General features: G+C 44.8%; 2 protein-coding genes and 1 pseudogene across 3 annotated transcripts in view; 1 reads left to right on the top strand and 2 right to left on the bottom strand.

Annotated features, from left to right (window-relative positions):
• Positions 1 to 4,631, top strand: part of LOC309365063 (H-2 class II histocompatibility antigen, E-S beta chain-like) — a 31,206-nt pseudogene extending 26,575 nt beyond the window's left edge. Inside the window, exons 3-6 of the transcript XR_014173449.1 lie at positions 2,685 to 2,966; positions 3,107 to 3,217; positions 3,695 to 3,718; positions 4,311 to 4,631. The product of XR_014173449.1 is annotated as an H-2 class II histocompatibility antigen, E-S beta chain-like (transcript). The remainder of the gene's footprint in view (positions 1 to 2,684; positions 2,967 to 3,106; positions 3,218 to 3,694; positions 3,719 to 4,310) is intronic.
• The window catches only part of LOC309363281 (uncharacterized protein), a gene marked incomplete at its 5' end in the record, with an annotated part of 163,115 nt that overhangs the window by 114,969 nt on the left and 23,037 nt on the right, over positions 1 to 25,109 (bottom strand). The gene's annotated exons all lie outside the window — the stretch shown is intronic.
• LOC309364620 (uncharacterized protein) lies at positions 16,155 to 19,213 on the bottom strand. Its single transcript, XM_081902288.1, has one exon. The coding sequence runs from the start codon at positions 19,163 to 19,165 to the stop codon at positions 17,330 to 17,332; it is 1,836 nt and encodes a 611-aa protein (XP_081758414.1). The 5' UTR covers positions 19,166 to 19,213; the 3' UTR covers positions 16,155 to 17,329.

Raw genomic sequence — 25,109 nt, 5'->3', positions numbered from 1 at the left:
AATCATCCTCGCTCTCCGGCACCCACGCTGACCTCAAAGCGTTCCTGGAGCTCACACCGACTGCTTTACGAGCGTTGGCTGACCTCCATAACCTCTTGGAGATCGATCGATCTGCCGTGACACCTGATTGCTTTATGATCGTCAATCAACAGTTTATAACGGGTCCGGCACACTTCTTCAAAGCTGCGCCACTGTTGCTCCCTTCAGGTCACGGCTTAGCAGAGTTGAACAGCGGTGTAAAGCAGTCCTTTTCTCGATGCAAGCATACACAGACAGGTTCGTCTATTTACAGCTCTTTATTAAAACATTTTACCAACAAAGACCGGGGCTTCTTTCAGCCATATCCAAAGGCACGTCTTTCTCTCACAGATACACAGAGAGAAGTGAAAGTACAGGGAAACAAGCTCCTCCTTAGCTTCTGTCTCCTCCCAGCTTCTAAAAACTGACGTCGGAATGTGACGCACACTCAGAACCCTTAACCATTTAAGTTCTGAACACTCACAGTTACCGTTTTGTACAGGACCTAAGGCTCGTAAATCAGTTTGTAATTCCACGCCACCCAGTGGTGGGCAACCCAAATTCCCTTCTAAATGCCATCCCAGCAGGAACCACATGGTACAGTGCTGCTGATCTATGTTCTGCATTCTTCAGTATCCCTCTAGTCCCTGAAAGCCAATTCCTCTTCGCCTTCACCTGGGGACCAAGTCAATTAACCTGGACAAGACTACCCCAAGGGTACACAGAATCGCCCACCATATTTTTCACAATACTGCACCAAGATTTACAAGATGGACACCTACCTGCTGGGTCCAAGTATCTGCTTTATGTAGATGATATTTTAATATGTTCTACCAGTGAGGAGGCGTGTAAAGCAGACACTAAACATCTCCTCATTGAGCCAGCATACACAGGGCACAAAGTATCCCCCAAGAAGTTACAATACTGCAAGCAGGAAGTGAAATATCTCGGACATATCCTGGGGGTAGGCACCCAGAGCCTAGCAACAGACAGAATAGAAGCGGTCACCAAGATTCCACTCCCCAAGACCAAAAGACAATTGTGGGGCTTCCTTGCCATGGCAGGGCATGGATTGGTGGCTACAGTGAGATAACCAAGCCCCCTCCGCTATGACACGGCAAGATCATCCTAACGAATTAGTCTGGGAAGAGGAAGCATATCAATCCTTTGAACGACTTAGGAGGGAATTATGATCAGCCCCCGCCTTAGGCCTCCCAGATTATCGTATTCCCTTCAATCTGTTTATTCATGAGCAAATGGGGGTAGCCTCAGGAGTCCTTACCCAGCCCTTCCGGAATCAGGAGAGGCCTGTAGCCTATTACAGCCTACAACTTGATAATACGGCAAAGGGGGCAGTGAGTTGTCTGAGAGCCATTGCTGCCACTGCACTCCTTCTTCAAAAGGCCCAAGAGACAGTGTTGGGACACGAGATCACCATCCATGTTCCTCATGCTGTCTCCACCCTTCTAACTCTGAGAGGCTGCCACCACTTCTCAAATCCACGTTTTAAACCGGTACGAAGCCCTCCTCCTAACCCCATCCAACGTTACCATTAAAAGAGTCAACTCCCTCAATCTGGCAACCCTATTGCCTCTCCCAGAGGATGGCTCACCCCGCCAAAACTGTGCAAAGATTGTCCAACAAGCGGAGAAACCCCGAGAGGATTTAGACCACCTCCCTCTGGAAAACCCTGATCTTAGATTTTACACAGACGGGAGTTCCAAGGTGATAAACGGGGAAAGAAAGATGGGATATGCTGTAGTCTCCGACTTTGAGGTGCTAGAAGCTAATCCCATAAACCCCCATACAGCGCCCACGTGGCAGAATTAATTGCCCTCATAAGGGCTTGTGAGATTAGCGAAGGGAAAAGGACAACCATCTATACTGATAGTGCCGGTTCACAATCTCCCACGCCGCCCTAGTGGAAAGGTTATTAACAGCCATCATAGAATCATAGAGTTGGAAGAGACCACAAGGGCCATCGAGTCCAAGCCCCTGCCAAGCAGGAAACACCATCAGAGCACTCCTGACATATTGTTGTCAAGCCTCTGCTTAAAGACCTCCAAAGAAGGAGACTCCACCACACTCCTTGGCAGCAAATTCCACTGTCAAACAGCTCTTACTGTCAGGAAGTTCCTCCTAATGTTTAGGTGGAATCTTCTTTCTTGTAGTTTGGAACCATTGCTCCGTGTCCGCTTCTCTGGAGCAGCAGAAAACAACCTTTCTCCCTCCTCTATGTGACATCCTTTAACCTACTCTTCTCCAGGCTAAACATGCCCAGCTCCCTTAGCCGTTCCTCATAAGGCATCGTTTCCAGGCCTTTGACCATTTTGGTTGCCCTCCTCTGGACACGTTCCAGTTTGTCAGTGTCCTTCTTGAACTGTGGTGCCCAGAACTGGACACAGTACTCCAGTTGAGGTCTGACCAGAGCAGAATACAGTGGCACTATTACTTCCCTTGATCTAGATGCTATACTCCTATTGATGCAGCCCAGAATTGCATTGGCTTTTTTAGCTGCCGCGTCACTAAAAAAGAAAGAAAGAGAAAGGAAAAAAGAAAGAAAACTTCCCCTCCTTCCCCTCTCCTCCCTCCCTTGAAGCCTCTGGGTCCCTCCCTGCCTAAATCTCTGACCTTCCTCCCACATCTCCCTTGCCCCCCCCCCACAGTCCAGCCCAAAGTGAAGATCACCCCCACAGACAACGTTGAATCTTCACCACACAACACTCTGCTGATTTGCACCGTGAACCGCTTCTTCCCTGCGGGGATCGAGATCAAGTGGTTCAGGAACGGGAAGGAGGAGCCCAAAGTGTGGACCCCGGACCTCATCCGGAACGGGGACTGGACCTTCCATATTGAGGTGATGCTGGAGACAAAGCCAGAACGTGGAGACGTCTACACCTGCCAGGTGGAGCACGCCAGCTTCGAAGGCCCCGTTACGGTGAAATGGGGTAGGACGCCTTCCCAGCCCTGACCCATCTCCTGCCCAAGGGAGTGGGGGGCATTCCTGGGGGGATGGATGGGGTGCTCCCCCCTCAGGGGGCTGATCCCAGGCCTGCCTTTCCTCACTCTGGGCTTTTTCTTCCTTCAGAGCCACAGTCGGACTCTGCCAGGAGCAAGATGTGGACGGGGATTGTGGGGATTGTGCTGGGCCTGGTCTTTGGGGCCACTGGACTCGCCCTTTACCTGAAGAACAAGAAAGGTGAGGGTGGGGTGCCAGGGGGAGAGGGAGGGTTGGGTGTGGGGCTGGACTGGGCTCCAAGCTCCCCTCCTCTTCTTAGGCAGCGGGTCTGGAGAGGGTTCTGTTCCTTCTCCACTCCTAGGAGGTCCCTCTTGGTGCCTCAAATGGAGCCTCAGCTCTTATGGAGATGGTCTGAGGTTTAAACCTGTAGATTAAGACCTAAACCTTCTCAACTCAAAAGGACACAAATATTTTGCAGCTTACTGCAAAACATACAATTACTTACTACAAAACATTTAATTCCTTATTTTAAAGTTTTTATTTTATTAATTCACCCCTCATAGTCCATAGCACAGAACAAGAGAAAAAAGTTCCTAGCTGTGCCTGGACTGTGTTATCTTGATCTTGGGGGTGGGGTGGGGGCATGTTCCCAGAGAAGCTATTTCAGGGGATATCTGGTGCTGACTGAATCTTTCTATCCTTTTCTCTCTCTCCCAGAGCAAGCTGATCCTCAGCCTGCAGGTAATTTTCCTCTCTGCTCTTCCATCTTCCTCCCCCCCCCCAACCCCCTTCTCTTGGCTGCTTGGTGAGCCCCCACCATGGCTTGCTTTTAGAATGGCTTGCTTTTCCGCCACAGACCCTTTGGAACAGAAGGTAGGGGCTTCCTATGGATCAATCCTTCCCCTGATGCACACACTCCAATATCATGTCCTGGAAGGGGGTCTCCAGGGGAATGTCCCACCTGGGAGACAGTCAAGTAAAGTTCCTTAGCAGAGGCTGAGTGAGGAGACCAGGGCTGGCGTTTGGCTTGGGGGCCACATTTGCTCCAAGGTCCATGGTTCCCCATTTCTGATCTAGACAGATCTCCGTGGTCTCTTCTGAACCTCCTCTTCTCCACTGCCAAAGCCAGCCAAGTCTCTGTCCCTCTACCTCCTTCCCTCCTCAGAGCCCCCCCTGCCAGGCCCATAACTGGCGGCGATGGGAATTGTAGTTCACAATCTCTGATGGCCGCTCTATGGAGTGTCCCCCAAATCTTCCCAAGGATTCTTCTACCCCTTTCTCCCCGTTCCTCACCCCACAGTGATGGGCTTGTCTCTCTCTCCTCTGCCTGCAGGACTCATCAGTTAGACTTCACTGCTCGATCAGGATCCTGGGATGTGGAGAAGCTCTGTTCTTCCTGCCTGTTGCCCTCTGTCCTTGCTCAGAGGGTGAAAACCTCCTTGGAAGGTGGATGGAAGGAGTCACAGATCAAGAACTATGGTGTCCACCCCTCCCCCACCTTTGTTGCTTGCTTGTCATTTGGGGAAAGCTTCTTTTTGTGTTTCCCTTTCCGCTTGTTGATTTCAAGTTATCTCAACCTGATTTTACTTTTTTGCACCTCTCTGCTAGAGAATCTGTGCCTTGAATCTCCCTGGAGGAACCTGAGCTGTCTCTGTTACCGGAAAATCCGAGGGCTCCCTTGGATAAAAATAAAGACACCAATCAGGATGACTTGAAGCAAATCAGCAGCATGTAGGCTTGGCCTTTATTTAGATACTGTCGCGACAGGACTCCCACCCGCTACTAGGCGAAGCAAAATGGAAGCCCCAAACAAAGACAGACCCCAACTTTTATTAGTTCCTAATCCCCTAAATTACACCCCTAGAAATACATCATAACTACATCATGACTACATTATAAACAGGAGGGGTCGGGGGGGGGGTTGCGCAGGTAACGTATCATGACACCTGGCTGGTTCCCTTCTCCCACTCCCCATGAGTCATTTTCGGAAGACAAAAGGGTAGTCGCAGTTTCCTGCCCCCTGAGGGGGAATCCGGTCACTGTTCTTTTGTTATAGTCTGTGTTGAAGCCATTCATGTATGCAGTCCGTTGTGTCCTTGATGGTGTTCTGTCTGAGCCCATCAAGATGGCTATCAGGGTTGCCATGCCAACTGGGAAGGGCTGCAGAGTACGTGCTCACACGCTTTAGGGATTATGGCTGACCACCCCCCTTTGATAGTCCTTGTCATATGAAGTAAAATAAAAGTGGTGCGGTGCAAATCCGACGTACGGCTGATTTATAGTGAATTTATAACAAAAACTGTCAAAAAGAGTTCAAAGACACTTTCACTTCTGGAAGCAACTTAACACATTTTGATAGGATTAGTCACAGTCAATTAAACCCGGAAACTTTGTATCGAGAGCTGTCAAAGTATAGAGAAGGGTGCGCATTAGCCTGCAGTACCTGTGTAGCTGCCACAAGGGGCGCTGTTCGGTAACACTGATTGGCTGAAGCAGCAGCCGTTTGACCTAGGGTTCAGAAAACTGGTCTACCCATGAAAAGAATACGGCGAAGAAGGGTTTTACGGTCAACCCATGGAAAAGCTATAGAAGAGGGGTTTCAATACGGAGAGCTGTCAAATTAGCGCTTCCTTATTTACGGAAGGCTTTTAGGGGATGCCCCTCTAAATGGGGCATCTCCGGGGTCGGGGAAGGTGGGAGGGGTGCGTGTGGTGCTTGTGCAGTACATTTGAATGGAGGGGGGGGGCGTTCCTGCTGCAACCCTGAAAACAACAATGAATCTCATCAGACTGCCAGGACTGGTCCTTCAAGCCCTGATGTGAAGCCTCACAACTGAATTGGGGAGGGGTTACATGTGGCCTCCCAAACCTCTCCATGTGGCCCCTGGGACTCTCCCCAGCCTTGCATTGCCCCTTCCTGCAGAGTCTTTGCCTGGCTGGGATTTTGTCCTTCTATTCATGTTTCTTGCTTGCCTTGACGGAGGATGGAGAGGGGAGGGTGAGCTTGTGCAGGGACTGGTCTCCTGTGAAAACTTCACACTCGCCTTTGATGCTCTGCTCCTGCCCACCGTTGGTGTGTGGCCCCCAGAAGGTTCCCCAGAAGAGAACGTGGCCCTTGGGCTGGAGAAGGTTCCCCACACCCACCTCCTCCCCCCAACTCTCCCTGGATGAGCTGCCCTTCACCTGGGGAAAAAGGGTCACCGGAAGCTGCCTTGGACTGACTCCATCCAGCTCAGCAGTGTCTGCACTAGATCTGCTCCAATATGCCCACACGGACTGGCAGTGGCTCCCTTGAGGTTTCAAATGGAAAGTCTTTCTAGCCCTTCCTGGAGACGCTAGGGATTGAGCCTTCTGCACTCAGAGCAGCCGTTCCGCCACTGAGATACAGTTTGCATCTCCTGAGATACAGTTTGCATCTACAGTTTGGGAGAGTCAATGTTTTTATTGCTTCAGCCACTGTCCAGAGACTCTCCTCCATTTGAGGTTTCTAGGTTGCATGGCCATCTGTCATGGATGCTTGAGATTACTCATTGCAGGAGGTTGGGCTAGATGACCCTGTCAGTGTTTGTAAAAAATAAAAAAGTGTTCTGATCTCCCTTTGTCGCCTCAGCCTGGTCCTCGGACCCTTGTTGGCATAAAAGAGCCCATGAGAAGAGCATCCCTGCAGAGTACTTTATGCTTTTATTCTTAAAAGTCTTTTTGCAAAAGCGACTGACCAACTGTACACACATCAACACTACCAGCTTTCACTAACTAACCAACCAACCCAACACGAAACTAACATTTCTCACTCTATATATACAACCCGGTACAGGCCGCTGACTCATGCTGACCCAGCTTTTTTAAGCATTAAAGAAACAGCGGCCAATTTTTAGCCATGACATTGGGTCCCTTCCAATTCTGCGATTCCGTAAAATGGTGAATGGCCAAATATATTTATTGCAAGCTTCTCCCCACAGCCCTGCGACACGGAGGATGAGTCCCGTTTTCGGAGAGAGTCCCTGCTCCCCACCCTCACCCTGCTGACTTTATCTCCTCTGGGAGAGTAGTTTGTTAATTTCTCTGTAAATATCCTGCTCTTTTGTGATCTTAAGGATCAGCCCTCTGACTGGGATCCTCATCTGACCCACTTCATTTTTTTTTTTATAAAAATTTTTATTAAGTTTTTTTACAGATACATATTTAACAAACAGAATAGGTTTCATAACATCCTTTCATTCTATTGCGGACTCCCTCACGTCTCCCGCTTCCACTTTCATCATTAAAAACGAATTTTTCCAAGCAAATTATCATCTTGTTTATGCTCTTAAGTGCAATATTTAGGTTAAACTCAAATAATAAATTATAATTTAATGGTAGACAGTTATTTCTGCTCTGGCTTCCTTGTTAGGATTCAACCAAATTACAGTACTTTTGTAAATAAATCTTAAATTTCTTCCAGTCTTCTTCAACCCTCTCCTCTCCCAGGTCGCGGATTCTGCCAGTCATCTCAGCCAGTTGCATATAGTCCATCAGCTGCATCTGCCATTCTTCCAGTGTGGGTAGATCTTGGGTTTTCCAGCTCTTAGCAATAAGTATCCTTGCCGCCGTTGTAGCGTACATAAAAAATGTTCTGTCCTTCTTTAACACGTTCTGGCCGACCATGCCCAGAAGGAAGGCCTCTGGTTTCTTGGTGAAGGTATACTTAAATACCTTTTTTAACTCATTGTATATCATTTCCCAAAAGGCCTTCACTTTAGGGCAGGTCCACCAGAGGTGAAAGAATGTTCCTTCATTTTCCTTACATTTCCAACATTTATTATCAGACGAATGGTATATTTTAGCCAATTTCACTGGGGTCATGTACCATCTATATATCATTTTCATTACATTTTCCTTCAGAGCATTACATGCTGTGAAGTTCAGCCCGGTGGTCCATAACCTTTCCCAGTCCTCGAACATAATGTTGTGCCCAATATCCTGGGCCCACTTTATCATAGCCGATTTAACCAATTCGTCTTGTGTGTTCCATTTCAGCAGCAAGTTATACATTTTTGAAAGTACCTTGGTCTTAGGTTCTAGCAGTTCTGTCTCCAGTTTCGATTTCTCCACCTGGAATCCTAACTTTTTATCAATCTTAAACACTTCCTTAATCTGAGCATAGTGTAACCAGTCTCGCACTTTATCTTTCATTTTCTCTAAACTCTGCAGTTTCCAATTGTCACCATCCCTTTCTAGTATTTCCCAATATTTTGGCCAATTGGCCTCCATATTGGGTCTTTTTCGGGCCTTAGCCTCCAAAGGTGATAGCCACCTCGGTGTTTTGTTTTCTAATAAGTCTTTGTATCTTGTCCAGACATTAAATATTGCTTTTCTGACAATATGGTTCTTAAAGACCTTGTTGATCTTAACCTTGTCGTACCATAGATATGCATGCCATCCAAATGCATTGTTAAAACCTTCCAAATCCAGCACATCCGTGTCCTCCAGAAGTAGCCAGTCTTTTAGCCAGCAGAAAGCTGCGGCTTCATAGTACAACTTTAAGTCTGGCAGGGCAAAGCCCCCTCTTTCTTTTGCGTCCGTTAATATCTTAAACTTAATTCTGGGCTTTTTGCCCTGCCAGACAAATTTGGAGATATCTTTCTGCCACTTCCGGAAGCACTCCGTTTTATCTACAATCTGCAATGTCTGAAACAAAAATAACATTTTTGGCAATACATTCATCTTAATAGCGGCTATTCGACCTAACAATGAAAGTTTCAATTTTGACCAGCTATCCAAGTCTCTCTTAATTTCAGACCAACATTTTTCATAATTATCTTTAAACAGACTCAAATTCTTTGCTGTTATGTTTACCCCTAGGTATTTAACTTTCTTAACCACAGTTAACTCTGTCTCTCTCTGAAACCGTTCCGACTCAATATCTGTCAAGTTTTTTCCCAACACCTTGGTTTTTTGCTTATTTAGTTTAAATCCCGCCACCCGACCAAAATCTTGGATTCGTTGTAGTACTCTTTTCGTACTAGATTCTGGCTCCTGTAATGTCAGAACTAAGTCATCTGCAAACGCTTTAAGTTTGTATTGTTTCGCTCCGACCCGTATCCCTTCCACCAACCTGTCCCCTCTAATCGTGTTCAAGAGCACCTCCAGGACCGAGATAAATAATAACGGGGAAATCGGACAGCCTTGTCGTGTTCCTTTTTCAATTTTAAACTCTTCTGTAACCACATTGTTAACTATCAGTTTAGCCTTTTGTTCTGAATATATTGCATCAATCCCATTCTCAAACCCCCGGCCCACTCCCATTTCTTTTAAATTCCCTTTCATAAACTTCCAGGATATATTATCAAAGGCCTTCTCCGCGTCTATAAAAATTAAAACAGCTTTAGTATTTATGTCTGTTTGTAAAAGCTCCAATATATCTATAATGTTCCTTGTATTGGCAGACATATGTCTACCTGGGAGAAAGCCTGCCTGGTCTTTATGGATTACTTTGTTTAAAACCCTCTTGAATCTACTTGCCAAAACGTCTGCAAATATTTTGTAATCCACATTTAAAAGGGAGATGGGACGGTAGTTCTTAAGCTGTGTCTTTTCAGTTTCCGATTTTGGTATCAATGTGATGAAAGCTTCTTTCCACGATTCTGGCGCCTTCTTCCCCTCTAAAATTTCATTGCTGACCTCCATCAGTGGTTGTATCAAATAGTCTTTCAATGTCTTATAGTACTTGGAGGTCAGCCCATCTGGTCCTGGTGATTTGCCCTGTTTCATGTTTTGGATGGCCTGCTCAATCTCTTGTCGTGTTATTTTGCCATTCAGAATTGATCTATTTTCTTCTGACAACTTTGCCAGTCCATTTGTCTTTAAAAATTGTTTAATCGCTGCTTCATCTTGTGGCCCTTGAGTGTATAATTTTTTGAAATATCTCTGGAAACACTTTCTAATCTCTCCGGGGTTCTGGATACATCTTCCTTCAATCTCTAAGTTTGTCACTGTGTTTAACTTTTGTCTCCTCTTCAACTGCCAAGCTAGCAGTTTTCCACATTTATTAGCCGACTCAAAAGTTTTTTGTTTCATTAGTTTGATTTTCCATTCTATTTCCTGATTTATCAGTTTACAGTATTGTGCTTGGTAAAGTTTGATTTCTCTCAGAATCGGCTGGGACTTCGGATTAAGTCTTAACTTCTTCTCCAACTCCTTGATTTTTTCCAAAATTTTATCTTTCCTTTCGTTTTGTTTCCTTTTCTTTACTGTGTTCTGTTGTATCAGGAACCCCCTCATCACGGCCTTACTTGCGTCCCAGATAGTTCTTTTTTCCACTGTGGTGTTCATATTGATCTCAAAATAATCCTTTAGGGCTTTTTGGGCCTTCTTAATAATCTCCTGATCTCTAAACAGGCCATCATTCATCTTCCATCTGAAGGAACCGGTTGGAATCAATGTCATGTCCATTCTCAGTGCGTTATGGTCGGAGCATGTCTTTGGGCAGATTTCCACCTTTCTGATCTTAGGTGCCAGACCTCTAGTTATCCATATCTGGTCGATTCTTGTCCAAGTCAGTTGGGCTTCAGAGAAAAATGTTCCTTCCCTTCCCAAGGGGTTTCTCACTCTCCAAATGTCAATCCAGTCCATATTGTCTGTCATTTCAAAGAAGGTCTTTGGTAGTCTCCCATCTTTAGAAATTTTTTGGCTCTGTGACTTATCCATGTTGGTTGATACAACTCCATTCATATCTCCCATCATAATGATGTTGTTGTAGTCCAGATAGTCCAGCATAGTCTCATGCAACTTCTTATAGAATTCCGATTTTCCTTCATTTGGAGCATAAATTCCTAATATCAATATTTTTTCCCCTTGATGTTGTATTTCTATCGCCAAAATTCTTCCATGCTCATCTTTAAACAGAAATTTAGGTGAAAGGCTCTCTTTTGCATAAATTACCACACCTCTCTTTTTAACTGTATCCGAAGATATAAATTCCTGACCAAGTCTTTTATTTATTAACACTTTTCTGTGGAGCCTGGTCACATGTGTTTCCTGTAAGCAAATAATGTCCAAATGTTCCTTTTTTAAAATGTGAAAGATTTTTCTCCTTTTTCCTGGAATGTTACAGCCATTTATGTTCCAGCTCAAAAGTTGCAGAGACATCCTGAATATATCTGGTTATTCTTGCTGTGGGGGTACCTTGTTCTCAGATTTTTGGGGGTCCGAGGGTGCAGGAACCCCCGGAGGTTCAGGCCCTGGGGGTAATCCAAGTCCCTTATGAAGATCTTCTCCGTGTGCCACCAAAAACTTGTCTCTATCCTCCGGCGTTCTAATTTTGGTCTTCCTCCCTCTGAAAGTAAATGATAAACCTTGGGGAAACTCCCACCTGAAGATGATTGAGTTGCTCCTTAGCAATTTTACTAATTCCGAGTAGTCTGCTCGAAGATCCAACAGCTGTTTAGGAATATCCTTATAAATTTCAATTCTTTTGTCCAAAATATCCAGTGACTTTCCGTAGTGCAGGCCTAGAATCTTGTCCCTTTCCTCCTTTGATCTCAATATTATCAAACAGTCTCTGGGCTTCTCCTTCTTTATAAGTCTTCCAAGCCTAAAAGCAGATAGTATTTTAAAATCTTTTTCTTCTAAGTTCCAAAACTTGGAAAATTCTTTGGTAAGGAACTCAGTTAAGTTACCTTCTTCCACTTCTGGAATTGAGCGTATCCTTAAATTGGCCTCCCTGTTCCGAAGTTCTGTCATGGAAAAGTAGATCTGGTGTTCTCCTACTTGTTTGCTGAGTGGTCTTACTTCTTTTTCAAGCTGTCCCAATCTTTGGCTAGTGTCTTCCGCCAGTTTCCGATTTTCACCTACAGCCTCCTTCAATTCTCCAATAGATTGAACATTCTGTGCAACTTGTCCAGTTAGTCTATTTAAACTTTCTGTGTTTAAGTCAATTTTAGCTGATTGCTGGTCAGCCTTTCTGTCCAGAGCCTCCAATTTTTCAAAAATTTTCTCCAAAATAGTGCCACTTGCTCCTGAGGCCATATCTTCCAGTTGTAATTCCTCAGTTTCTCCCTCCCCTGATTGTAGCAGGGAAGCCGCTTCTGCCTCAGGAGGCAAAGTAGTAGGCAAAGCAGGCACAGATGATCTACGCTGTGAGACTGTCGGTAAAGTTAACGTTGTTTGTCTGGTTCTTCCCCTTTTTCTTGTTCCACTCATTCCAAAGTTATCTAAAAACCAAGGTCAAACTGAATTGTTCCCATGAGAAAGTAAGAGCCCAGATGGTAACACTCAAACAGGAGGCCGGGAAAGAGAAAGTAAAACAAAGTCACTGCTGTAAATCCAAAAATCCTCTAGGTGGAGCTTAGAATGTCTTTGGGGAGGAAGTCCAATCCAATTAAAATTAGTAAGTCTGAATTGATCTCCAAAGATCTTCACAAAGATAAATTTTAGCAGAGTTAAAACTTAAAGCCAAACATTGTTTCCAAAAGTGCTTAGACCACAAGTGTTTCAAAGTAACAAATTCAAACTCAGTATGTTCCAAAGTTCAGATTCAAAGTATCCAAAGCCTGCAGGCTGACTGCTCAGTTACTCAGGCAGCTCCAGTACCTGGGTTTCTTACTTTTATTTGTAATCCAATAGATCAACAGAAGACAGGTACCCTTGTCTCAATGAAGGTCCAAAAATCAGCCACTTAAAGTCTTTAAATCAGCCAGAAACAACAGTTTAAATAGGTGCCAGATCAGTCAATGCAAAACGTTACTCTTTGTCTCCACTCCTCCTGCTCTTTACTTTCAAGTTCAGTGTCAGCGGAAGACGGACTTCCTGTTTTTCGTCACTCCGCTTTCAGCCAAATTCACAATTTTTAGAGGCTTTAGAAGTATATTGTCCAAATTACTCACGGGTTGTTGCTTTCCAAAGTTAGCAGTTTCAAGAAGAAAGGTCAGCGCTCACCGGCAACAGCGACGCGGCTTCGCTCCGTTGATCGCGCAACGACCCACAGCGCCGCTACCCCCTCCGCGGTCCGGAGCCCCTTACGGGGTCCCTTCGTCGTTTTAGGGGCTGCTTTTGGCGCCCGCCGGGTCTCAGGACCACAGGCTTCTGCTGCCTGTGGTTTTTCTGGATGGGTCCCCGCTTCGCCGTAGCGGGCGACCCGTTTCGACGGAGCTACCCTCTCCCGTTCAGGAGCTGGCAGCCATTGCCGTTCGCGCCGCCTCCGGAAGTCCCATCTGACCCACTTCAAGGCAGAAGCAGATTTCACAGCCTTGAGAGTATTTCCCCTGAGTCACACAAATGAAATTTTCTTCAGCTTCCCTCTGTGGTCCTTGAACTATTTTATTTCTTTTAGATTCCAACATTCAAGTAGTGCCACACTTGACAATCCTGGGTGTAAGAAAAAGGGTTGATCTGCCCATTTCCACACAACTTCACCTGAAAGAAGGTGACCTTCAGTCATACCTCCAACATTCACCACCTTTGGGTTATTGACTTGTTTAAGGCCTTTTGATGTAACCATTTAAAAACCCAAGGTGGTTTACCACACAATCATCCCAATAAAAGCAAGAAAAGTCATGTTTCAATCCAGTCTATGTGGAAACCATCAAAGGGGAACTGATTTAGGAGCCATTTTTCCCTGGGAAAACCCTCCACATGGTCTCCTGAGGTGATTCTACTATGAATTTGATTTCAGACTAGCTATTCAGGAGAGCCAAATGCCTTCTCTAGTGTTTCCACAAACATGAACTTTTTAGGGGGAGGAAAAACATTTTTTGAATCCTCCTGTGACTAAAATTCCTGAGGGAATTTTCTATTCCTCCACTTATCTGACTTTGGGCCCCTTGGAGGAGGAAACATGGAGTCCGTTGCCCCCCTGGGCATCCCTTCCTTGACCCTTCAGGCCCTGAGGAGGGAAGGATGCCAATCTCCACAGGGAAGCCATTTTCTCCTCATGTTTGGGCTCCCTCAGGAGAAAAGAGCGGGAAACACCTCAGGCGGAGGGAGACTCCCTTGACTTGAGGCATCTGATCAAGGCCTGTATTATAAAATGAGCTTAAAGATATATTTGCCAATGTTTGTATGTTTCATGCCAGGCAGAAACCAGCTGGCTAAGTACTTTGGCAGTTGGTTATCTTCCTGCTCTCCTGAGCAAGGGCCCCCCTGATTTATAGCAGTAGTAGGAGACAAGTTTCTCAAAGTTGTAAAAGGGAATTACAGGCTGGGAGCAAATGTTACACTGACCCTACATATTACAGAATACAATCAAGCTGCAAAAACACTAATTAAGAGTTGGTAAATAGTAAGATTTATTGTTTAACAGAAAATAATACTATGTGCCTCCCATCAGACTCTAGCCATATTTTCCTAAGGTTTAAGGTATACTGAGAGAGTTAAAGGGCAATAAATTTTGGGAAGAGCTAATGGGAAAAGCAGCTGGCTGGGAAAGGAGGGTGTAAACTGAAGAGGCTTCTTTTGAAGCTGTTTTTTACCGAGTTCCTTTTTATTTTGCAAAGGCATGTTCTTCTAAAAAGCTATCTATGTTATGTATGAGATTTGTTGGCTTAATGTAATTAGGCAAAGGATTTAGAAAGTAAGAAATGTTAGATTCTTATGTTAGATTCTTATTTCATTGATGGTGTGTGAGAATGTGAACCCAAGATCTCTGTTTAGATAGAACTTAATACCACGAGCCATTTGTTTTGGAATGCAGGGGCAACAGGGGCAAAAGGTGATCTGGTAATTAAGGTGCCTTGTCGAGGCAAATGTAAGATATATGGCTACTTGTCTGCCATTTATGGATAGAAGGAAATATAGCTCTTTGTCTCCCATAAAGGTAATAGGAAATGGGTGTATCTTTTATGATTGGTTCTAGCAAACAGCCAATAGGAATTTCAACCAGGCTGATTGTCTGGACAGAGGCAGCCAAAGGAGGAGCAAGGGGGCTGGGCTGAGGAAATATAAGTGCTGGCCATCAGGGCTGGAGGGCAGGCAGAGCTTTGGTAACCATATACCACTGTACCTATCATTTATTTGTCTGACAAATAAATTATTATTTTAATTTCTCTATTGCTGCGTTGAATATTTCATTCCAGCTACGCATTAACCACAAGCAGGGTCTACAGTCTCTGCTCAGGTTCCTCAGAAATTTCCCTGCCTGTTCTGAGGAGAAAAAAATATCCGCCCTTTTCTCCACAGAAACACTCCAGGATTCTGTTCAGGGAAGTTTTTAATATTTAACGCTGTATTGTTTTTAATACTTGATTGGGAGCCGCCCAGAGTGGCTGGGGTATAAATAATTGTTGTTGTTGTTGTTGTTATTTATTATTATTATCCCCCCCCCCGACTCTGCCCTGTTTGTTGTTTCTGGGGGAAACTGACAGGAAATCTCAAGGTTGACCAAGGTCTGAGGGAATTTATAGTATCCCCTCAGGACTTGGAAGGAAACACAAAGGATGTCCAGATGAAACCCCCACCTGCCACACCTCATGACCCCCCTGAAGTGATGGCACCTCCACAAACCCCCCAAGCCCACTTTTTGGCCCCAAACCCTGGCATTTGGGGGCTGGGAAACAAGGAGGAAGGAGACCCTGTGCCCCCCATGGTGGGTCCTGACTTTATCCCCCACAGTCCTCCTGAGGGATTGACACAACCTCCATTCGCCCCCTTTGCACCCCTTGATGAGCCTGGGAGGCAGCGTCAGCCAGCAGAGCAGCAGACCAGACACTATTTTTAAACCACTTTTTGCTAGTGGGGAGGGTGGGTCATAAACCCCCTCAGCCTGCCAAGAATCCCAGGAAGCTGGTGAGGGGAAAACACTCTGGGTAGTTTTATTTATTTCACTTCATAAAATTTATACATCAGTTCATTGTGGAAAAAAAGCAACACCTCAAAATGCTTTACAAAAATATAAAACAAGGGGAAAATCGCAACCGTGCTTTAAAGCACAAACACATGAAAAAAACACCATTAAAACCACCTCAGCTTCCTCAACATCTATTTTCAAAAGGTGCCATAAAGAGAACAATGAAGAAGGCGCCTCTTGGTTTCATTAGGCAGGGAGTTCCAAAGGATAGAGAGAAGGGGAAAACACTCCCAGGGACCCATATTGACATGTATTAAATTAAAAGCTTCCCTAAACAGGGCTGCTTTCAGATGTCTTCTAAAAGAATGGTGGTAGTTGTTCTCTTTGACATCTGGTGGGAGGGCCTCCAAGAAGGCCCTCTGCCTGGTTCCCTGTAACTTGGCTTCTCGCAGTGAGGGAACCGCCAGAAGGCCCTTGGCGCTGGACCTCGGTGTCTGGACAGAACGATGAGGGTGGAGACGCTCCTTCAGGTATACTGGACCGAGGCCATTTAGGGCTTTAAAGGTCAGCACCAACGCTTTGAATTGTGCTCAGAAACATACTGGGAGCCAATATAGGCCTTTCAAGACCGATGTTCTGTGGTCTCGGCGGCTGCTCCCAGTCACCAGTGCAGCTGCCGCATTCTGCATTAGTTGTAGTTTCCGGGTCACCTTCAAAGGTAGCCCCACACAGAGTGCATAGCAATAGTTGGCACTTTGTGATGAAAAAGCGGGTTCTGTGTTGCAGTTTGGGTACTCGGTCTGGAAAAGGTTTGCCATCACTGCCCTCAGATCATGTCCAGTCGCAAAGGTGGACGTAGGTTTTCCACCCTCAGGCCAAGAGGTGGCTCCTGCCTTGGGGCAGCTGGTGGATTTAGAGGAAGCTGACCCTTAGCATTCTGGGTTGGGGACCTGCCTGAACCTCCTTCCCCATTATACTCATCCTTACAGTTTCATTTTGGGGATAGCATTCTGCACACACTTGTGTCACCATGGTTCCCGCCCCCCAGCACATTGCTTTGAGATGCTCTGGTACGGCCCCTTCTTCACTGTGCCCCCTTCCCTCCTCATGCAAGACCACCAGTCTCAGCTCCACTTTGAGCAGCTCTCTATTCCCAGATACAAAGATTTCCCACTCCCTCCACCAAACACCAACACCAGCCCACCCTCATTCAGCAGCAACACGACTGATTCACATTAAATATTATATTATGCTTACTATTGTGAAATGTGACCTTCATTACTTTAAATAAATGCCTAGACCACGTTACATACAAACAACAGAAGCTCACATACGCTGCATGCAATTAAGACTGATTTCCTGTTATTGATGTGAAAGAAAGTGTCGACTCGGAGAGAAAAAGGATCCACAGTCTAAAATGTGTTGCATAATAACCAAATCAGGATCCACACTCCTTCTATTTAAACCCTTTCTCTTCTTTGAGTTAATTGATGGCCTGTAGGTGTTTCCACTCTTACCCCTCGGAGTCTTTTGGTGGTTTGTAAGACTTCCACTACAACTGAACCTCTGTCCATTTCCCTAGGACTTATATTGTTACTCCCCTGTATGAGTTTGTTGATGTTTTGTAAGAACTTCACTTGTACTGAAGCTCCTTCCACACTCCATGCATTGAAATGATTTCTCCCCTGTGTGAGTTCGTTGATGTTTTCTAAGATGTCCACTATCAGTGAAGCTCTTTCCACACTCCATGCATTGAAATGGTTTCTCCCCAGTGTGAGTCCGTTGATGAATTCTAAGGTTTCCACTAGTAGTGAAGCTCTTTCCACATTCCATGCATTTAAATGGTTTCTCTCCTGTGTGAGTCCGTTGATGAATTCTAAAGTGTCCACTCTGACTGAACCTCTTTCCACACTCCATGCATTTAAATGGTTTCTCCCCTGTGTGAGTCCGTTGATGAATTCTAAGGTATCCACTATCAGTGAAACTCTTTCCACACTCCATGCATTTAAATGGTTTCTCCCCTGTGTGAGTCCGTTGATGAATTCTAAGGTATCCACTATCAGTAAAGCTCTTTCCACATTCCATGCATTTAAATGGTTTCTCCCCTGTGTGAGTCCGGAGATGAATTCTAAGGCTTCCGCTAGTAGTGAAGCTCTTTCCACACTCCACGCATTTAAATGAATTCTCCCCCGTGTGAGTCCGTAGATGAATTCTAAGGTCTCCACTCCGACTGAAGTTCTTACCACACTCAATACATTTAAATGGTTTCTCCCCTGTGTGAGACCGTAGATGACTTCTAAGGTCTCCACTCTGACTGAAGCGCTTTCCACACTCCATGGATTGAAATGGTTTCTCCCCCGTGTGACTCCGTTGATGAATTCTAAGTTTTCCACTCTCAGTGAAGCTCTTTCCACACTCCATGCATTGAAATGGTTTCTCCCCTGTGTGAGTCCGTTGATGAATTCTAAAGTGTCCACTCTGACTGAACCTCTTTCCACACTCCATGCATTTAAATGGTTTCTTCCCTGTGTGAGTCCGTTGATGAATTCTAAGTTGTCCACTCTGACCGAACCTCTTTCCACACTCCATGCATTGAAATAATTTCTCCCCTGTGTGACTCCGTAGATGAATTCTAAGGTGTCCACTCTGACTGAAGCTCTTTCCACACTCCATGCATTTAAATGGTTTATCCCCTGTGTGAGTCCGTTGATGAATTCTAAGGTATCCACTATCAGTGAAGTTCTTTCCACACTCCATGCATTTAAATGGTTTCTCCCCTGTGTGAGTCCGTTGATGAATTCTAAGGTGTCCACTCTGACCGAACCTCTTTCCACACTCCATGCATTGAAATAATTTCTCCCCTGTGTGAGTCCGTTGATGAATTCTAAGGTGTCCACTATCAGTGAAGCTGCTTCCACACTCCATGCATTTAAATGGTTTCTCCCCTGTGTGAGTCCGTTGATGAATTCTAAGGTGTCCACTATGAGTGAAGTTCTTTCCACACTCCATGCATTTAAATGGTTTCTCTCCTGTGTGAGTCCGTTGATGAATTCTAAGGTTTCCACTCCGACTGTAGCTCTTTCCACACACCGTACATTTAAATGGTTTCTCCCCTGTGTGACTCCGTTGATGAATTCTAAGGTTTCCACTCTGACTGTAGCTCTTTCCACACACCGTACATTTAAATGGTTTCTCCCCTGTGTGACTCCGTTGATGAATTCTAAGGTTTCCACTCTGACTGTAGCTCTTTCCACACTCCATGCATTTAAATGGTTTCTCCCCTGTGTGAGTCCGTTGGTGAATTCTAAGGTTTCCACTAGTAGTGAAGCTCTTTCCACATTCCATGCATTTAAATGGTTTCTCTCCTGTGTGAGTCCGTTGATGAATTCTAAGGTCTCCACTCTCAGTGAAGCTCTTTCCACACTCCATGCATTTAAATGGTTTCTCCCCTGTGTGACTCCGTTGATGAATTCTAAGGTTTCTACTCCGAATGTAGCTCTTTCCACACATCATACATTTAAATGGTTTCTCCCCTGTGTGAATCTGTAGATGAATTCTAAGGTTTCCACTCTGACTGAAGCTCTTTCCACACTCCATGCATTTAAATGGTTTCTCCCCCATGTGAGTCCGTTGATGTTTTCTAAGGTTTCCACTGTCAGTGAAGCTCCTTCCACACTCCATACTTTCAAATTGTTTATGTTCTTTGTTTTCACACTCCATGCATTTAAATGGTTTCTTCGTTATTCCCATTAGACATGGCCCACCAGAATTCTGATTGGCTTCTCTATTGTCTTCTTTCAATAGGGAGGGGTAGGGAGAAAATCCTTTTTGTTTTCTAGGAAGAGAACAAAGGACTATTACACATCAATTAGCACCTTATTTTAACGTGTTGTCCTCCATACGTTCCAAATTTTTAGGAAAGGCAAATGAAATAATTTAAAATAACAGTCATGCATCATCAGCCTTTTATAACCCTTAATTATTGTTAATGGAGCAGCATTATCTTAGAATACGGTTGAACTGTGGGCTTTACGTTTTATAAAAAGTGGTTTCTCACAGGAAACGGAGCTGCTGTATGTTCCAATATTCCTCAGGGTCCTAAGTTCATCATGATGTTCTTCATCTTCTGCACTATAATCCTCCACCCCTTGGGCCACATTTTGTCCCCTTCGACCTCTAGATGTTTATTAATCACCTGCACTGTCCCTTTGGCCTCAGGATGTCCATACTGACCATTTTGGAAGACCCATATGTAAGTCTAGTGACAAGGCTTGGTGCTTGTGGTCGGTTGAAGGAGTGCTCAGTTGGAGAATGTTCTTGGGGTTGGACTTCCATCTCTCAGCCTTGCATTATGTAATGGAGAGAGCTGGAGATGCAGAAGGAAAGCAGCTGGAGCCTGACTGCTGGGAAGGCCAGACTGAGACACCCACCCCAATTATGATTTATACTAATTATATGCCGCCATGTCTCACACCTGCCTCCTGACACCGGCTTATCTTAGCAGAGATTCCCTGTTCAGGCCTCTCTCACTGTTCTTCCTCCTTGGCCGTGGGTGGCCAAGGGCTTCTGGATATTCTAGCTCTGCTCCAACTGGGAATTATTTATTACATTTGTATACCTCTCTTCATCTGAAGATCACAAGATAAAAATATGTGTGACACTGAAAAAGGTGAGTATTAAAGGTGAATAATACCCATTGTCCCCTTCATGGATCACTTCCTTGCCGTGGCAAAGGGGCTCGAATAACTCAGAGAAGCTATGAACTATACCGAGCAGGGCACCCAAGATGGACAGGTCATGGTGGAGAGTATTGACCAAACGTGATCCACCTGGAGGAGGAACCGGCAAGCCACTCCAGTATACCTGCCAAGAAAACTCCATGGACAAAGACAACAGGCATATAAAAGTTATGACGCTGGAAGACGAGCCCCTCAGGTCGGAAGGCGTCCAACATGCTACTGAGGAAGAGTGGAGGACAAGTACAAGTAGATTCAGAGCTGATGAAGCGGCTGGGCCAAAGCCGAAAGGACGCTCAGTTGCGGATATGCCTGGAAGCAAAGTCCAATGCTGTAAAGAAAAATATTGCATAGGAACCTGGAATGTAAGAACCATGGACCTGGGTAAGTTGGATGTGGTCAAAAATGAAATGGCAAGATAAATATTGACATCCTGGGCATCAGTGAACTAAAATGGACGGCAATGGGCGAATTCAGTTCGGATGACCACCATATCTACTACTGTGGGCAAGAATCCCATAAAAGACATGGAGTGGCCCTCATAGTCAACAAAAGAGTGGCGAAAGCTGTACTGGGATGCAATCTCAAAAATGATAGAATGATCTCGATATGAATCCAAGGCAGAACTTTTAACATCACAGTAATCCAGGTTTATACACCAAGTACGGGTGCTGAAGAAACTGAAATCGACCAATTCTATGAAGACTTACAACACCTTATAGAAGTGACACCAAAGAAGGATGTTCTTCTCATTATAGGGGATTGGAATGCTAAAGTAGGGAATCAATAGATAAAAGGAATAACTGGCAAGTTTGGCCTTGGAGATCAAAACAAAGCAGGGCAAAGGCTAAGAGTTCTGTCAAGAGAACAAGCTGGACATCACAAACATGCTTTTCCAACAACACAAGAGATGACTCTACACATGGGCATCACCAGATGGGCAGCATCGAAATCAGATTATATTCTCTGCAGCCAAAGATGGAGAAGCTCTATACAGTCAGCAAAAACAAGACCTGGAGCTGACTGTGGCTCAGATCATCAGCTTCTTATAGCAAAATTCAAGCTTAAACTGAAGAAAGTAGGGAAAACCACTGGGCCGGTAAGATACAATCTAAATCAAATCCCTTATGAATACACAGTGGAAGTGAGGAACAGGTTTAAGGATTTAGATTTGGTGTACAGAGTGCTTGAAGAACTATGGATGGAGGCTCGTAACATTATACAGGAGGCAGCAACTAAAACCATCCCAATGAAAAGGAAATGCAAGAAAGCAAAGTGGCTGTCCAACAAGGCCTTACAAATAGCGGGGGAGAGAAGGCAAGCAAAATGTGAGGGAGATAGTGAAAGATACAGGAAATTGAATGCAGATTTCCAAAGAATAGCAAGGAGAGACAAGAAGACCTTCTTAAACGAGCAATACAAAGAAATAGAGGAAAACAACAAAATGGGAAGAACCAGAGATCTCTTCAAGAAAATTGGAGATATGAAAGGAACATTTCGTACAAAGATTACCATAATAAAGGACAAAAGTGGTAAGGACCTAACAGAAGCAGAAGACATCAAGAAGAGGTAGCAATACACGGCATGTAATGCCTTAAAAGAAAACATAATGAAAATGATCTATAGGTGGTACATGACCCCAGTCAAGCTTGCAAAAATCTATCATTTGCCCAATAACAAATGTTGGAAATGTAATGAGGCTGAAGGTACTTTTTACCACCTTTGGTGGACCTGCCCGAGGGCTAAAGCCTTTTGGGAAATGATCTATAATGAAATTAAGAAAGTCCTTAAGTGGACCTTTCCTAAGAAACCTGAGGCTTTTCTCCTTGGTATGGTTGGCCAATTGGTGTCAAAAAAGGATAGGACCTTTTTTATGTATGCTACTACAGCAGCAAGAATTCTTCTGGCAAAGTATTGGAAGACGCAAGAACTACCTACTCTGGAAGAATGGCAGACAAAGGTGATTGACTTTATGGGACTGGCAGAGATGACCGGCAGAATCCGCGACCAGGGGAAAGAGACAGTGGAAGAAGACTGGAAGAAATTTAAAATGTATCTTAAAAACTGTTGTAAAATTGAGGAGTGTTAAGATGTCAAGGGGTAAGAAATAGAGAATTACAGCTGTAACTAATAAATTAAAGAAAACTTAATGAAAGGGAACTAAATGGATAAATGGATCAAAGGGTTGCTAAAAAATTGCAAAATAAGGATGCAGCGAAAGGGAGGTATGGGGAAGTCGGAAGAAAGAAGGTATATGAAAATAAGATTGTGAAATTATATATGTTTGTTTTTGTTTTGGTTTGTTTTTATTATGTGTTGTGGTTGTTCTTTTTTCTATGTGTTTAAAAAATTGAATAAAAAAATATTTTTTTAAAAAAGAAGAGGTAGCAATAATACACAGAGGAATTATACCAGAAAGATATGGGATGTCTCGTATACACCAAGTAGTGGGGTTGCTGACCTTGAGGCAGACATCATGGAGAGTGATGTCAAATGGGCCTTAGAAAGCACTGCTAATAACAAGGCCAGTGGAAGTGATGATATTCCAGCTGAACTATTTAAAATTTTTAAAGATGGTGCTGTTAAGGTGCTACACTCAATATGGCAGCAAGTTTGGAAAACTCAGCAGTGGCCAGAGGATTGGAGAAGATCAGTCTACATCCCAATCCCAAAGAAGGGCAGTGCCAAAGAATGCTCCAACTACCGCACAATTGCACTCATTTCACACGCTAGCAAGGTTATGCTTAAAATTCTACAAGCAAGGCTCAAGCAGTATGTGGACCGAGAACTCCCAGAAGTGCAAGCTGGATTTAGAAGAGGCAAAGGAACCAGAGACCAAATTGCAAACATGCGCTGGATTATGGAGAAAGCTAGAGAGTTCCAGAAAGACATCTACTTCTGCTTCATTGACTATGCAAAAGCCTTTGACTGTGTCAACCACAGCAAACTATGGCAAATTCTTATAGAAATGGGAGTGCCTGATCACCTCATCTGTCTCCTGAGAAATCTCTACGTGGGACAAGAAGCTACAGTTAGAACTGGATATGGAACAACTGATTGGTTCAAAATTGGGAACAGAGTATGGCAAGGCTGTATATTGTCTCCCTGCTTATTTAACTTATATGCAGAATTCATCATGCAAAAGGCTGGGCTGGATGAATACCTAGTCGGAATTAAGATTGCTGGAAGAAATATCAACAACTTCAGATATGCAGATGACACAACCCTGATGGCAGAAAGTGAGGAGGAATTAAAGAACCTTTTATTGAGGGTGAAAGAGGAGAGCACAAAATATGGTCTGAAGCTCAACATCAAAAAAACGAAGATCATGGCCACTGGGCCCATCACCTCCTGGCAAACAGAAGGGGAAGAAATGGAGGCAGTGAGAGATTTTACTTTCTTGAGCTCCATGATCACTGCAGATGGTGACAGCAGCCACAAAATTAAAAGACGCCTGCTCCTTGGGAGAAAAGGACTGACAATACTAGACAGCATCTTAAAAAGCAGAGACATCACCTTGCCAACAAAGGTCCATATAGTTAAAGCTCTGGTTTTCCCAGTAGTGATGTATGGAAGTGAGAGCTGGACCATAAAGAAGGCTGATCGCCGAAGAATGGAGGCTTTTGAATTCTGGTGCTGGAGGAGACTCTTGAGAGTCCCATGGACAGCAAGAAGATCAAACCTCTCCATTCCTAAGGAAATCAGCCCTGAGTTCTCACTGGAAGGACAGATCCTGAAGCTGAGACTCCAAGACTTTGGCCACCTCATGAGAAGAGAAGACTCCCTGGAAAAGACCCTGATGCTGGGAAAGATGGAGGGCGCAAGGAGAAGGAGACGACAGATGGTTGGACAGTGTTCTCGAAGCTACCAACATGAGTTTGACCAAACTGCGGGAGGCAGTGGAAGACAGGAGTGCCTGGCGTTCTCTGGTTCAGGGGGTCACAAATAGTCGGACACAACTGAACGACTAAACAACAACAAACATCCATTGTGGGAAAGAAAAGTAAGAAGATGAAACCAGTGGTGTGTCTACCTGAAGGTGGTAATAATAATAATAATAATAATAATAATAATAATAATAATAATAATAATAATGTGTAAAGAAGAAACCAATCTTCAAATCAGTTTCATATTCCCTGGCCAGGGATGATGGGAGTCTTATCTGGGGGGACAAACTTTTCCCACTTCCTCCCTCCACCCCCGAGGGTCCCCTTTCCCCAGAGGACCCCTGGTCGGCTCAGCTTCCTGCCAAATCTCTCCCCATCCCAGGAGGGGGGGGAGAGGTCTCCATCCCGGCCTCTCTCGCCCCCATTAACCCTTCCATGGACTCCCCAGTCTCCCCCCCCTAATATATAAATATATTTCGCACCTCTTTTCCCTCCTCCTCTGCAGAGCTGCTCCTCTTCCGGGAATGTGGATCAGGCCCCTCCCCTCCCCCCTTACCCCCTCCAAACCTCCCTGCCTCTCTAGGAAGCGGAGCTCACTGATCGGGGCGGGGGGGGGGAATGAGTGACCCCTCCCTCCCAGGACAGACAAATTCTCCTCCTTCCAAACAAGCTCCGTTTTCCTGTTTCTCTCCTGAGAAAGTCCCGGGTTCAATCCCCGGAGGCGGCAGGGAAAGAGACCCCCCCCAACTG

The sequence above is a fragment of the Podarcis melisellensis genome (genome assembly GCF_964234715.1).
Source record: "Podarcis melisellensis genome assembly, chromosome: 2".
In the NCBI taxonomy this organism is placed as follows: Eukaryota; Metazoa; Chordata; class Lepidosauria; order Squamata; family Lacertidae; genus Podarcis; species Podarcis melisellensis.
The sequence above is the reverse complement of the archived record's forward strand: the minus strand, read 5'-3'. Positions and strand labels throughout refer to the sequence as shown.